Source organism: Natator depressus, chromosome 9 (assembly GCF_965152275.1).
Source record: "Natator depressus isolate rNatDep1 chromosome 9, rNatDep2.hap1, whole genome shotgun sequence".
NCBI classification, from domain to species: Eukaryota; Metazoa; Chordata; order Testudines; family Cheloniidae; genus Natator; species Natator depressus.
In genome coordinates, this window is record NC_134242.1 from 32,654,583 (window position 1) to 32,670,551 (window position 15,969).

At 40.7% G+C, this 15,969-nt stretch overlaps 1 protein-coding gene and 1 long non-coding RNA gene across 2 annotated transcripts in view; one reads left to right on the forward strand and one right to left on the reverse strand.

The window, feature by feature from the left end:
• On the reverse strand, positions 1-4,650 carry LOC141993976 (uncharacterized). The gene is made up of 3 exons (XR_012640984.1): positions 4,463-4,650; positions 1,261-1,404; positions 1-239 (listed from the first exon to the last, which is right to left on the reverse strand). It is a non-coding gene; the product is annotated as an uncharacterized LOC141993976 (long non-coding RNA).
• Positions 4,538-15,969, forward strand: part of SLC16A14 (solute carrier family 16 member 14) — a 26,909-nt gene continuing 15,477 nt past the window's right edge. The window contains exons 1-2 of the mRNA XM_074963853.1: positions 4,538-4,906; positions 13,025-13,301. Coding sequence (XP_074819954.1) covers positions 13,040-13,301 — 262 coding nt within the window. The 5' untranslated portion in view covers positions 4,538-4,906; positions 13,025-13,039. The remainder of the gene's footprint in view (positions 4,907-13,024; positions 13,302-15,969) is intronic.

Consider the following 15,969-nt stretch of genomic DNA (forward strand, 5'->3'; position numbering starts at 1 on the left):
TATATAAGGCTCAAAAGATTTTGCTGAGCTTAAGGCTAAATTTAATAAACATCTTTAACTGAATCCAGGAATATGATGACTTTGAAACTCCCTGTAGTTAGTACAGATCTTCCAACTTTCTTTTTGGTCTTTCTTATGCGCCTCAGGTTTACCAAAAAGCTATGTATCCAGTACTTTGCAGATGACCTGGTACTGTTTGGAATACAGATGTTGTTGGTTTTGCTGCTAATGCAGAGGAGCTAGAAGGAGAAGGAGAAAATTTTTGATTGATTTCATAAGAGGATTAAAATTGGACAGAAATAAATATATTCAGACTCCTATTTCTCCTCAGATGGTGTTTAGACTGATCAAAAGAAATTGGAAACTGTTCTTAAGGCTCCAAGGCTGGAGAATATGTAATTAATGCCTTAAATTCTGGGAATTTGTGGCTTCCTTATGAAGTTTATTCCAAAGTATATAAACATTAGTCAGCAGAGCTGTTCTGAAATCAGGAAAGATATTGAGTGAGAGTGCAATTCTAAAAAAGAATCAGCTTCTTGGGAGCTAAGAAGTGCTTTAACCAAAGAACTATGTGGAGCATAACTGGATTCACCAACATTTGTAGTAGCTGATGATAGCCTTGTGGATTTATGTGCAGTTCTGCTCTAAATACATAATAATAGATCAAAAAATCATTGGTATATGCAGTTGCTTGCCAATAAGCACAAAACAGCCTTTGGCTCTGTGTGGGCTATAGAATATTTTCACATGTACCTCTAGGGACATACATTTATTCTAATGACTGATTCAATTTAGTTCTCAACTCCTTTTCCCATTTACATGGGGTCACAGGTGCCCATGGTTATTTGCCACTCCTTTTAATCCATAGCACGGGTGCACAGGTCTTGGAGTTCCAGTCCCTTCCTCTTCAAACTTCTCTTGACAGTGTCTTTCCATTGTATCCTCTATCCCCCATGTCCTTTCTTGCTGTCCAGTTCTTCCTATGCTGGTTGTTCTTCATGTATTTTCCACATGTCCAGCCCACCTCAAATGTGCACTCTCTGGACTATCTATCAGTGAGAATCCCAAGTTCATCTTCCCCCAACTTTTTCCATGCACACTGTCCACCCTCCTCTTGCCTGTCATTCTCCTCAATATATTATTTTCTACAACCTGTATCTCCTTTTCTTCCATCTCCATGAGAGCCACTGTTTCTAAATCATAGAGCAGGCAGGGACAAACACACGTAGCATGCACTTTTCCTTTCAGTTTGTTACTTACTTGCCATTCCCACAGTACTCCTGCCACTTTTTTCATTGCCATCCATGCACATTGGCTTCTCCTCTTCAGTTATCCAGATCTCTCTCAGATGGCACTAAGTGTACTTCCCAAGTACAAATTCTTTCTTCTGATTCTGCTTCTCTCCTGAAACATCAATCAACAGCTTTTCTTCCACCTTTCCTACTTGCATAACTTCAGTTTTCTTTGTGTTTACCTTCAAAACTTGGCCTTCAAACACAGATGCCCACTCTGATACCATATTCACCACTTCCTCCTTACTGTCATCCAAAAGGGCCAAATTGTCAGCATACATTCGTTTTCTCTTTGTCTCCTCAGGCTTGGTTCTCCTACTAATTAACTTCATAAGTAGGAAGAAGAGAAGTGGATTTAGTATACTGCCTTGTCTCAATCCCACCATCATCTCAAAACTCGGAAATTCTATGTATTGTTACCACTTTACCTGTTGACCCTTGCTATAGCTCCTCTATCATCTCTACTTCTTGAAGTCTCCCTCCCATCCATTCCAATACTCCAAACACCAGCTCGGTGGAACCAAGTCATATGCTTTCTCAAGATCAATAGATGCTACATAGCAGTTACACCCTCCATTTATCATTCTTTCAAACTTCTGTCTCATTGCAAATGCGTGTCAAGTAGTGTGTCAACACTACTCCTTCCCTTCCTAAATCCACATTCTAATGACTGATCATAACCGTATAATTCACATGCTAAAACCTAACAAATCTATTCTGATTCTACATAGAATCCACTGCCAAGGATGGAAAATTCCACGATATGATTTTACCATTGAACACATTAGAGGAGAAAGTAATGTGGCTGATGTTTTGTCACATCTTCCTCCTCTAGAACCTGCATCTGATCAGCCAGAAAAGACTATGCGTGTTAGTTTTATATGCATTGCAGATATGGAGGCATCAGAAAGAATGGCACACAAAAGACTCAATGACTTGAGCAAGTTTCCCAGCTTTCCCCAGTTGTGTGGAGCTGAGAGCAGGACCACAAAGGTGGCAGCTGCAGCTCCCTGATTTCAAGGCCAATTGTACTTACCTAGCCATCTGCCAGTTGGGGATCACAATAATAGCAGAAGCACTCCGGCCATACCCCCTCCCACTTCCAGGAGACACTGAGGGCTATTGGGTTCTTTCAGCTCTATGCAACTGGGGTCTCCCTCACTCTGGGGAAATTCCCAGCATGGGAAATAGGACTGTTTTCTGACCTATTTACATTGCTACGGCAGCTAAAAGGGGCCAGACTGCAACTCAGAATCTGACCTATTATCTCTGTTCTTTGACATTTACTCAGTGAGCCACAGCTGTACACTACCAACATCTCCTGTCTCTGGACAGGGAGGAAAATAAAGATTACTCATCTGCTGTACATGTTTCCTTCTGCTGAATTCTCTGGATTACTCCTCTCCTGTTCCATTTTTCTTTCCTCTTTATTTGTATCTTCTTTTCACCACAATGAGCTGCCTCCCCTCCCCTCTGGGTTTTATATTTAGCTAAAAACCAATCAAAAAAAAAACCCACAGGAATTGTCACACTGGATTAGACCTAAGGTCCATCTAGTTCAGTATCCTATCTACAACAGTGACAGTATCAGATGCTTCAAAGAAAAGTGTAAGAACCCTGCAACTTCTAGAGGAAGCCATACCACTCAGCATATCTATATCTATATATATTGCTCAGCCATAATCTGCCCCAATATTAGGTTTCATTCTGATCTCTAATCATTAGAGACTGGGTTATGCTCTGAAGCAGAAAGTTTAATATCCCCAATAAAATTTGTGTTATCATGAACTATTATAACTCTAGATAGTCTTGTTAAAATGTTTAATCACAGAACAACTGATAGTCAGCAGAGGGGTCAAGGGCCACTTGGATATAAAGGTGACATTGCTCTCCACAGGCCTCTCTTGTGCGAACATTGTTGAGGAGGTGTGGGTAAGCTTTCCCTGCTGGCTGCTCTTGCTGAACCTATTTTGTAGATAAAGGGAAGACTTCCCTTTCCTAGATTGCCAATCGGGTATGTTTCACAAGCACTACATCCACTTAAAATTTTTTTAGATAATAAATATTAATTTGAACCCCAGGAAAACAAATACAATTAAAATAAACCGCTCACATCATTTTTTCATCTTATACTGCAACATTTCAATGCCTTACTTGGCCAATTAACATTGCAAGACCATGGCCATCCTGACGAACGTTGACCTGGCCTCAGTTATTCATGCCTTCGTCACCTCTCGGCTGGATTACAGCCATACAATAGACCCGGGCATGAAAACTTCTGCTCTTAGGAAACTCCAACTGGTACAGAATGCTGAAGCACATCTTAGTAACGCTGGCTACCGCAAACTTCAGACCTATCATCTTCTCTTTGTGCTGGCTTCCCATAGACTACTGAATCAAGTTCAAGGTCTCAGTCCTTATCTTCAAGGCATTCCAGGGCCTAGGCCCAACATATCTAAAAGACCGCATAAGGCTCCAGGATAAAGACCCCGGCTGACAACTTCACTCCTCTAGCACAACGGAACTTTCTACAATAAGGGTAAAGCTTGTCTGGCCAGAAGATCAGGGGCCAGCCCAAGACTGTAGAAGGAAATCCCAAATGAACTAAGGACCATCGCAAACCTCATCATCTTCTGTTGTAAGTGCCATGCACATTTCTTTGACCTTGCCTTACCTAACAGAAACATCTAGCAATATATATGAAAATAAAATGATTCCAAACCAAAACACTCTACTGCACGCCCTTCTCCCCTGGTCCAGAGGATGAGAGAACAAACAGGTGACAGATGTTAGTCCCCTTGTTTAATGCACTGCTGGAAAATACTCAACTACTACCATGAGGAGCATGTTATCAGAACCTATAGAACAGAATAACATGACAGTATCCTCCTTGGTAAATTCACTCTCAAGAATGCCTCATTAAATGCCACATTTGGACAGCTGGACAGGTGAGACTCTGTGTGGTGCTTTGAAAACTCAGGGGTACATTTAACTCATTCTCCCCATGAAGGAATATTTTTCAGCACACTGCATTTTGCCAATCCTGCAAGCCTTACTCCTGGGGTGGCTGGAAAATGTGTGCTCTACCACAGCCACAGGGAGGGTTACACAGCCTAGTGAAACTGAATTGCCATTAAAAACTTGATTACTAGCTGCTTTTATTGGATTACCTCTTGTAACTCAGAGCTAGATGTAAATTTCCAGTAATAACCTGTGCAGCGATAAACTTCATCCGACCACAAGAGTGTGCATGTGAGAGGACTGCAAATCTCTTTCCCCAAACCAGAATTAGCCGGTATCATTGGCACATGAGAGAGCGTGTAGATCTGAAATTGCCCTGAATGGATACAAGATCATGCAGAAGACGAGCTGTTCTGGGGGCAAAAGGGCAGCGATCGGCCGCAGCCTCCTCCCAAAAATAAGCCCCAGTCCAGCACCCCTCCGGGCCAAGGGGAGGGAACCGGCTGGCTAGCAGGGGGAGGTTGAGCGGAGCCTGGGCTGAGGATGATAGGCAGGACGGCAACAAAGCCAGGGGCTTGGAGGAAAGCTGCAAGTTTCGGCGAGAGCCAGGACTAAAGCCCTGCGGGCGGCAGGGCTGGCTCGGGCCCGGAGCGGTGAGTATGGCTGGGACGGCGCGCTCCAGGGGAGGCTGCTCTAGAGGCAGCGTGGATCACAGGGGCTGAATGGCACCGAGACATGGCGAAGGGGCAGGATCCGTGTCACGGAGCCGCACCGGGAGAGAGGGAGGTTCCGGGAAGGGAGCTCAGCTCAGCTGCGTGGGGAGGCGGCACCGCTTTGTCTGTGGCTCCGGGCGAGAAGCGCTGCAGCAGCAGCGGGGTAACTAGCGGTCATTCTTTGTGCTACCGTCAGGCAGAGGGAGGCTGCAGGGCTGGTAACCTGCCCGGAAGCATCATCACAGCTGGAGGCATCTCCCCTCCGCCACCGGAACGCTCTCCCGCTGACAGCGAAGGAGCAGCTTACTCCGTTTCCTGTTATTTCCCTCCTTTCCCCCACACTCAGGGGCAAGCGTTAACCCCTTTGCATTCAGTGATCTCTGGGGTCTGCCAGCCTCTGTCTGTGTGTCTGTCTGCGGAGGCTCAAGTTCTGAGAAAAGCGTACTACGTGGTATTACTTTCTGAGTCAATGGTCCTGATTTAAATTTGGGGGGGACATACGATCTGAATCCTGGAAACCCCACATGTACAATCTGGAAAAAACATCCATCTCCAGGAATATTTTCTAAAACCATTTCCACAACAAGCATTTCATTAGATGTAAGGCTCTCCTTTACTGGAGTCCAATGGGAGGGAAAACAAATCTGTTCTCAGATCTTAGTTCCATATTCTGCTTCCCCTAATAACCATGTTACATGCTCCTAGGGAGAGAATAACATCAGGAACAAGATCCATCATACAGATCCTATAACAACATCAAAGAGTGAGAAAAATAGCCAGAGAGCAAGAAAGATAGCGTTGTAGTTGAGGCACAGGACTAAGAGCACGGAGACTTGTGTTCTTGTTCTGATTCTGCCACAGACTTCCTGCATGACTGTGGCCAACTCACTTAGCCCAACATTTTCAAAAGAAGTCTCCACACTAGATTGCCTTCATGTTTGACTGTGCAAGTGAAGACAGGCATGATTCATCTAAGTGCTGAATATTCTCAATTCCACTGAAGTCAGTGAGGTGTTAACCTGAGAATCAGGCTAAATGTGTTTCAAGCTCGGCAACCAAAAATTAAAGCACCCAAAATTGGAGGCCACTTTGTAAATGTTGCCCTTAACTTTTCTGTGCCTTGGTAAAATGGGGATATTACTATTTAGGGTACACAGCAGGGGTGTTGTGAGGCCAAATTCATTACTATTTGTAAAACAATTAGAGTTCTTTGATGAAAGTTGCCATAAAAGTGCAATATTCTATACTTTTAACATGAAAGATAATCAACCACTGGAACAGGTTACCTGGGGATATGGTAAATTCTCCATCACTTATACTCTTTAAAGTAAAGTATACATCAAGACTGGATGTATTTCAAAAATATATGCTCCAGTTCAACCACAAGTTGTGCTAGATGCAGGAATCACTGGATGAAATCTATGGCTTGAGTTATACATGAGGTCAGAATAGATTATGATAATAGTTCTTTCTGGCATTAATATTTATTAAACTATTAATTCACCTGAGAAGGCAGTTAACATCATGCAAAAGTTGCTTCTCATTCTCCTCAATTAGTTAAGTGAGATAGGCAGACTCCTAACAGTCCTGCATGCAGAAATCCCATTAGACTTAATGGGTCTTATCTAGTAGATGAAACTGCTATGTTGGGTGCACACTGGATGAGGAGCCTTTGAAAATCTAGCCTTGTTTTACAGAGGGAGTTGCTAGGTCCTGAGCACTTTAAAAAATCTGGTTCTTATTAATGTGTCTAAATGGGAGCTGAGCTCTTTCGAAAATTTGGCACCCCTTATGGGTGCTGAACATTTGAAATCTGATTCTGAGCTCTTCTGACAAACTGGCTCTTAGAAGCTACTCCCACATCCAAACCCAGTCACAGGTGAAGGGAGTCAGGGTGGGGGTATCATGCTTTGTTGTTGTGACTGAGGAGCTCACAATCTTGTTTGGTTGTGGGAAATATGTATGGCTTTGCATATAAGCTGTTGGAACTTTTGCTATAATTTCTTTACGATTTTGCAGTTGCAAAGAGTGTCCTCTGCTTTTCTGACTTCTAAGGTACTACATTCTACTTAAATACATCCACAATGCAAAGCAATAGGTCAGGGGTGTGCTGAGTGAGTCATGAGTGAGGAGAGCAGCCAAATGTCCAATCCCAGCTCTGTTTATCATTTGAGAGTTTGCACAAGTATTGCAAGTGACCTTTCCTGCTTGTGGGTGTATTTACATAAAGATTCTGGACTAAATATAAAAATGAGACAGAATCCAGTTCATACAGGGTAAAATGGATGTTGTTGCAAGTCTGGCACTAACTCAGATCACTTTGTTATATCAGTTTATTTGTTTGGGGCCATCCTTACTGTTGTCAAGTGAGCAGTTTCTTTGCTATTGTAAATAGGATGAGTATCATTGCTGGACATAAGTCCCACTGAAAAAAATGTTACTGTTTCAGGTCATTTTTGTTTTAAATTATTTAAAAAATACACAACATTCATTCCTGTCAAAAAAGAAAAAAATGACTATGTACAGTATCAGTATTTAGGAAGTTTGATATAATGTTCAGTGAATATATAACCCCCATATAGCTAAATCAAGACTACATTTTCAATGACTAGTGGTTTGGGGTGCCTCAATCTTTGGGCAATCTGAGACAGTTTATAGGGCTTGATTGTGAGAGAGTAGGTACTGAGCATTTCTGAAAACCAGGCCCTTTAAGGTGTTTCAAACTGTGCACTCAAAACTTGAGGCACTGAAAATTACTCTTTATTTTTGAAATTTAGGCCATTAATATTACTTTGTGGATTCCATACAAAATCTATGGAAAAGCTGCACAGTTAAGCACTTGAGATCAGGAAATACAAAAACTAGGGTTCCATATTCAAACTTCACAGATTCACACTTATGGGCAATCTTTAGTGACATGATGACATATTATTTCTGAAACAATAGATTATAATGTCAATCAAACATTATTTTCTACAATCTTAGACAAACGGTGTAATATATTGCATTTTTTCCCATTCTTGTATCCCTCATTATTTTCATTACCATAATCATTCAGTAGATCTTTATTGACTTAGACTTCGTATACAATTAGTTCTCTTCTCTCTTGTGTATGGGTCAGATCCTCAGCTGATGTAAAGCAGCATAAATGGAGCTACACTGATTTACATCAGTTGAGGATCTGGCCCAATGAATTTTAATATAGGGATAATCTGAGCCTTTAGGCTCACTGGGCCTTTGTAAAGGGTGGTGTGTATCTTTACCACCCAGGAAGAACTCCAGGAAGGAACTGTAACTCAGAGGCACAATCCCTGTCCTCTTTCCCTGTTGCTTTGAAGACAAGTGGGTATTAAGTCACTTCACTCCTTTTCAGGGCACATCTGCTGGTGCCTGACCATTTCTGCTGGTGTGTAGTGGAGCACAGCTATGGCATTCCCCAATTCCTCCAGACCATTTGATTGTGGGGGGAAGTATGGAGTCCCTGTTCTCATGCATGTAGTGGTCTTTATTCCTTCCTACTCCCCTGTGTGGCCTGGTGAGGACTAGTGAGAGTCTAACGGAACCCATAATCAGCAGCCATGTACTTTACATTTGTCTTTCAACTAGCAGCGCAACCTTCTTTACGCATAATTCCGTGAATGAGGCATTTCACTGTGCAGTTACCTCAGCTGAACACAGACATGTCCCTGTGTTCCTTAGTTGCAGTGCAGCCGGTGAGACAGTTAACTATGAAGGTAACTGAGCTACAAAATTAGACAGCTTATGTATGCAAGCAATTTTTTACTATTGTTTTGTTATACTTAATCTATAGTATACTGTGCAAGTACAGCTTTCTGTGTATTTTTCATATAAGCTGACTGGCACACACACTAGTACGGTGCATTGCAAGAAGCTACACGTGTACTGCAAGAAGTAAATGATCACATCATTAAAGTCAGTGGCCAAATCTTCTGTTAATGTAAACCACTCTTAGCTCCACTTACAACACCCGAGGAACTAACCTTGTATCATGATGCATATGTAAAAGGGATCAGAGTTAAGGTAGGGCTGAATACTGTAACCTTGATGTCTGCATTTTTTTTTGATTACTTAATCTGCTTAATATAGTTTGTATATGGAATTTTTTATGTAGAGGCAAGACATAAAAAGAAGTTTTGCTTTTGACAACTTTGAAGTTCTGCTGGCTTGCAAATAATTGGCAATAGCATGTGTAAATGCCATAATCTGGAAGTGTTTGGATAGCCTCTTTCCTGGTGTCAACGTCAGATTCAAGACTCACAAATTTGTCAGACCACTCTGTTTATTAGCAATGCACCCAGATATGTGTGAGCCTCCTGCCAAAGCTCAAGCTAACTTATTTAAACAGATAAGGGAAAGCCAATTTAACATAAGAGACAAAAGGAAGAAGAAACTAACAAATATACATACATATCTTATTTGCATACTAACGTTTACCAATCTCCTAGCTCAGTCTGAGCTCTAAGTTAATTAGTTTGAGGACCCATTGTCTCACACTCCTTAATGTTTCTCTTCCTGACAACTATATTTCAACAAATCCTCCAAGCAGCATTTCTTTAATGAATTATAATTTCAATATAATTCATTCTACTTTCACACTGGGCACTTTAGGAAATTCACAGGAGATAATTTCTCTCTTGTAAATCTTTGTGGAACTTTTAACGTGCATCAGAATGGGCTTCCCTCCTGCACATCTTAAAAAGTGGGTGAGATCCCTCTTTCAACCCCTGGCAGTCTTTACCTGGTTGTTTAAAAGAAATATATACTGGTCAAATTATGCTCTCGGCTTCCCGAGTGTAAAATCTTGAGTGATGTCACTGACCTGCAAACTGCTATATTTGAAAACAGAATTTAACCCAGAAAGAGCCCTGATATTGACATAATCTTTTGGCAGTGGGCACTTACACTTTCTTCAAAAACTTCTTACTAGGTTTACCGGATAGCAACTGTGAAAAAACAGGATAGGAGGTGGGGGGTAATAAGCATCTATATAAGAAAAAGTCCCCAAAAATGGGACATCTGGTCATCCTACTTCTTACTGATTTGGAAATAAAATTTAATAGATGAAGTCTATAAAGTTTCAACAGTTCTTCCCAGTCACTATAGAAAACAGTTTAGTCCCAGGACAACTACATTTTTCCTAGGTTGTCAGATTGCTATAAGTTGGCACAGAGAAGCCCTTTTCCAGTGCTCTTCCTAAAATCCATTGGATGGAGAACCACTCTACTTTATCCTGTAGTTTTGATAACTGTTCATGTAGATGATTTAAGTGGGTACCACACATTTTGCTGTGTTACAGTAGACTTCCAAGTGTACCCTGCTAAAAATGGTTACTGCCTACTCACATTACACTCAGTCCAGCTTCTCAATTGTTTTTAGAAATGGGAGGTGACATACAACAACAAAACTCACTGCTCTTACTTTATAGATTTTTATTTATTTATTTTTGTAAAATATCATGGCCTGAGGGAAGGAGCACAGTATACATATTGAAGTTTGCTCTGAGCAGCAAAATGCCTAAGGCCAGTCCTGCTCCTAATACTACTGTAATATTTGGTTGCCATGAGCACTGCTTCATTATAGTATCTTATCCTATCATATTTGCCTATGACCCATTAATTTTATTTGTTGATTCTTATTTTTTGGCATTAAGGAGACACTGTACAAGTTCAGAATCAGTTGGACACTACTCTTTGGTTTAATGAATTTAGATGTTTTGGACCCAATTTTCCTTTAATTTACACCAGTGTAAATCCAGAGTAACTTCGCTTATTTTGGTGGAATTACTCTGATTTATACCACTGTGAATCAGAGCAGAATTTTATCTAGTGGGCCAAATTCTGTCCTCCTTTATACCTATATAGCCTTACCGACGTCACCATTCTGTGGGCTTTGTCTTGTTTGTGCCTTGCCTATTATTATGTCTGTTTATTGTTGTTTCTGTGTTGATTATTGTTTGTGTGAGACTGTCACTGAGATGTACTAGAAGGCAACATTTGCTCCATTGAATTTAATTTATCATTTGAATTCTATAAGAACTGGATTTTGTTAGTGATGAACAAGGTCTCTTATTTATTGAAAAACATCACACATATACTTTTAAGTTATGCATTTAATCTCTTCAAAATAGCTATTGTTTCAAGAACCATATTATACTATTAAATGTGGTACATAGAAGACCACCAGAAATTGTTTCACTGTTTCTAATATATTTTCTTTTGTCTGTTTTTGAAGCCACCTCCTGTTTCCATTTCTTCATGGAAAGAGAAAAAACACACCTTATCTGGTAACTTGTACCACTAAAGTTCCCAGTCTCCATGGAAACCTCTGTGGTACTCCACAGTATTGTAACATTTCAATACATCACAGGATAAATGGAGAGTTGGCTCGGCATCTTGACTCGTCCAGTTAAAAATTGCCTGTGGAGTCACTTGAAATTATTTTTATTATTTCTGGGTTGTGCTCTTCATTTGTGGGGACTACCAAACCAAAAGTCCATTTAATTTATCTGAGACCCAGTCCTCCATACCATATGCACCCAAACCTTCCCACTGTGCTAGATTCTGATTTACATTGACATAAATTTGGAGTAACTGACTGATCTCAGTGGAGTTACTATGGATTTACACCAGCATAACTGAAAGCCTAACAATATATCATACTGACTTTAATGGGAGCTTGAGTTGTGCAAGGAAGGTAAGATCAGGCCCCTGCTCTATAATTTATGTAAGCAAAACATCTCGAAGATCACGGAATCTAAATATTTTTTCATTATTTTCTTCTTTCACCCTTGTCCCACCAATAGTAAAAATAATAAATCCCAAGATTACAATTGGTTTTCGCTGCAGAAAGAATGGTAATCTGATTTATCTTTTATTATTTCCTTTTCATTAAAAGCTTTATAATTTTGAACACAAAAACACATAATCCAAGTTTACTGGGAGAGCAGAAGATGCTGCATCATATATAGATGACACTTGTCCTATTATGGGACCACAGTCACAATCCATGAAGGCTACACATTTCCAGTCTTACCTGAGTAAAGTTAAAGCAGAAACATATAGGCCCAGATCCACAAAGGTATTTAGGCTCCAAACTTCTACTTGTGGATCTGGGCCAAAGTGACAAACAAGGCAAATTATAGTCAACACACATACATCACATAGGTAAGTACAAAAACCAGAAAGACACAAGCAACACACACACACACACACACACACACACAGAGTGTATGGTTTTCCATGCGTTTTATATTTAAATTTATTGAAATGCTGTTATACTACTAAAAACCATATGAAGGACACATCTGCATTGAAACGCAATAGTGAAAATATGGCTATGGTCCAAATTTGTTATAACACAGTTTCATTTTTAAAAAATCATGATCTAAATCGTGCCCCAAGCCCTCCATATGTGGCTCTCATCCCTTCCACATGGGAGAAAGGGGTACCATTCACCTCTGCAACACCGTCCCTGCTTCATGAAACCCAGGAGTGTGTGGGGGAGTAGAGTAGGCAGGGCTATCCTGAGACTGGCTAAGGGAGAGATGCACATCATAATCCCACAGATTTTCTCATGGAAAACAGTACATAGAGGTGGTAAAAAAAAAAAATTAGAGGTTCAAAAATGTTAATTTTCAAAATATTTCAATTAAAAACAAACAAACAAGAAACTTTGAAAAAAAGGTTTGTAAAATCCCCCTCCCCCATTTTTGGAACTATAGAGCTGGTTGATACTTTATGACATTTCAAAATGTTGAAAATGCAAAACAAATTCAGAAATATTTGTGTAACATTTTTTCACCGGCTCTAGCTGGAGGCTCTCTTACCTATTTACTTGTAGAAGTGTAGTTAAGCTTGTGGCTGAATAGTACTGCCCTGCGGTCCTCATACTGTTCCTGTATGCAGAAACCCCAACAAATGCTGGAAAATAGGTTTGGGAACTAGTTTAATCTATACTGTTAAAAAATAAAAACAAATAACTATTACAAACCTGTACCTGTTTTCTGTGCATACTGAAAGCATTTTTTTTTTGTTTCAGAATACTGTGGGGAAAATGTGCACCACTCAAGAAGACATTGCATATGATTTTGAAGATGATTCAAAAGATAAGACTAAGACACTTAAGCCTAATCCAAACATTGATGGCGGATGGGCTTGGATGATTGTCCTTTCTTCCTTCCTTGTACATATACTCATCATGGGGTCACAAATGGCCCTTGGAATACTTAACATGGAATGGCTTGAAGAATTCAGTCAAAGTCGAGGCTTGACTGCATGGGTTAGCTCCCTTAGCATGGGTATTACATTGATCGTAGGTACGTTCCAATATAATTATATTGCAAAACTGTATAGGTTTAATGTAGTATTTCCCCCCATGCAAGTATTTTCTTGCACTATTCAAATATGGTAACTGAGTAGGCCATAGTGTTCTTGGACTGTAGTTTTAAAGTCACCAGGCCAAATTCATTTGTCTACCACAGCAACTAATTTGGGCTGTGGGGCTAAAAATAGACATTCCCACTGGGGTTGGAGTCCAGGCTCCAAGCCCCTCCTTCTGGAACTTGGGCTCCAGGCTGATCTCTAAGGTCTACACTGCTACTCTTAGCCCTGCAGCCCAAGCCATGCAAGCCTAAGTCAACTGACCTTGGCTCTAAGGCTCTAAGTTTTTTCTTTGCAGTTGTAGACATACCCTGGCATGTGAGCCATGTAGTCAGAGGGAGGCAGGGAGCAGCAGTGAAGCTGGGGGGAAACAACAGTGAGGCGAGGAGGAGGAGCAGTAGGCAGTCATGTAACATACATCTGAGTGGTCCCAGCTAACTACCTGGTGGGTTGGTCTGGGCTGCATCAGGAATGGGAGAAAAATAATAGTCCCTCCAAAAAGCTTGGAGTCTGTCTTAGAGTCTACTTGGGAGGTCAAGAGGTAAGGCTGGGAGGAACAGAATTAGGGACTGACTGTTCACTGTCTGATGCTTTGTGCTGTCATTTACATATGTGCAAAGTGAGCGCAAAGTCTTATATCCACTTTGTGCTATACACCTATTTTACACAAGTGTAAATGATAGCACAAGGTGCAAGTCTGTATAGAATCATATTTAGAGTCTGTCTGAGGTGTGTACCACTAGAAAGAACAGCCCACCTGGAAGAGGGGAGGCTTGGAGGAAGATGGAGGAGTCCCTAAAAGACCCCAAAATATTAGTGTAGCTGGGTCCCATTAAGTCTTAGTTCAACCCAGAAAAATGAGTATATTCTCTAATCTATGTTATGTGAAATGTCTGTCAATATTGCTGGAGTTAGGTGTACACATCCTACAGGATTAAACTTTGTGCAATCTCAGTTACTTCAATGGGGTGCCAAGGAGTCCAAGTCAGGGCAGGATTTGACCAAACCTCACAGAGGGCAAGGTAAATCTTGAATCATGCTAGGACAGTCCACATTTCCCTGTATCTTCCTATTACTCAGAAACTGTAGTTTATTTTAGGTCTTCAAGAATGAAAGGCAAACAAGTAACTAAAGTATCTTTTAGCTGAAATATTGTCAATCATTAATAATTAACAATGAAGATAATTTGGGATACAAGTAAGTTCCAAAGTCACAAAAGCTTATAATAGTTAAAATATCATTAAAATCACTAAAGCTCTCAGAGCAGCATTTAACCACTTATCCTCTGTGCTTATTTACATATTTCTTTGACAGAGTTTTACAGACAGGCCTCTTATTTTCAGTTGAGTGGTGGGATAAACCACCTGCCTCAGCAAAAGTTGATACCATCACTAATACTTAAATCAGTGCAGGGAATTCTGCTTTCTGTGCTATTTAAAGGCTATATTATATATATGGCAAGATGTTGGCTTTCAGAGATCTGTACAGTGACTAAGCTAATCTAGATCAACAGGGTTGCAGAAGCAATTCCAATCCTTCTCTACATGCCAGGTGTATTTATCTGTTGCATGAATGCCTGTGAGAGGGCTTTCCAGGTCTGCACTCCCAGGGATATAAGGTGCCATATTCTGTCTGTTAAACAGACCACATTTATTTGTCCCCCCTTCACCTGAGTGTAAATAGATTATCCTGTAGGACCTGTCACAGGCTCTGTGAAACATTTATAAGGGTGGTTAAATAACAGCATCAAATGGGATCAACAGGACAAAGTGCCATGATAGATTAAACAGAAACAGGACCAATCCCCAATTTTTGCCCCAGATCCCTAAATGACCCCCTCAAGGATTGAACTCCTAACCTTGGGTTTAGCAGGCCAATGCTCAAACCACTGAGCTCTCCTTCCCCACCACTGCATCCATGACAAGCAGTGCAGGGCCATCCACTGAGTCTGATTCACTAACATGAACAGTTTAGGACCAATATTAGAAGACACAGTAGCAATTTAAAAGACTCTGACATCCTGCAGAATCTTATAATTTTGTTAGGTACTCAGGTACCTAGGAAGAATAAAGACATAATTTTGTTAAATCAAATGCAGGAATCACATTGAAAAAGCAAAACATACATCTCATAAGCAGAGGAACAGGATGTTTATGTGCAGTAATATCAACCCCTGCTCAAGATACAAATCTTAGTTCATGCACACTAAATACATAGCAGACATTCTACAGATATGCATGCCCCTGAATGTGACAAAAGACTTATACTGTGGATGTTGTTTTCACTGTACATGGTGGAGTTCCTTCACCCATGGTATTTGGCAGTGGTTCATAGACTACTGTCATCTGCCTCCTCACTAAGTTTGCTGGGTGTTGTGATGCTTGACAATTCTGAAAGTTGATGCGAGGATCAAGGATAGTTCAGAGTGAAACATCTGGGAAATGGATTATATCATTCACAAGTTTCCCAAATTTACAAGGTGTTGAGGGATGTATCCTTCCAAGAATGTCCAGAATCAGCTTGATATGATTGGTTGCTAATTTATGCTCTGTGATTTACCATGGACAAATCCCTGTGAGTAGGCTTATGCTACTCAAATGTGCT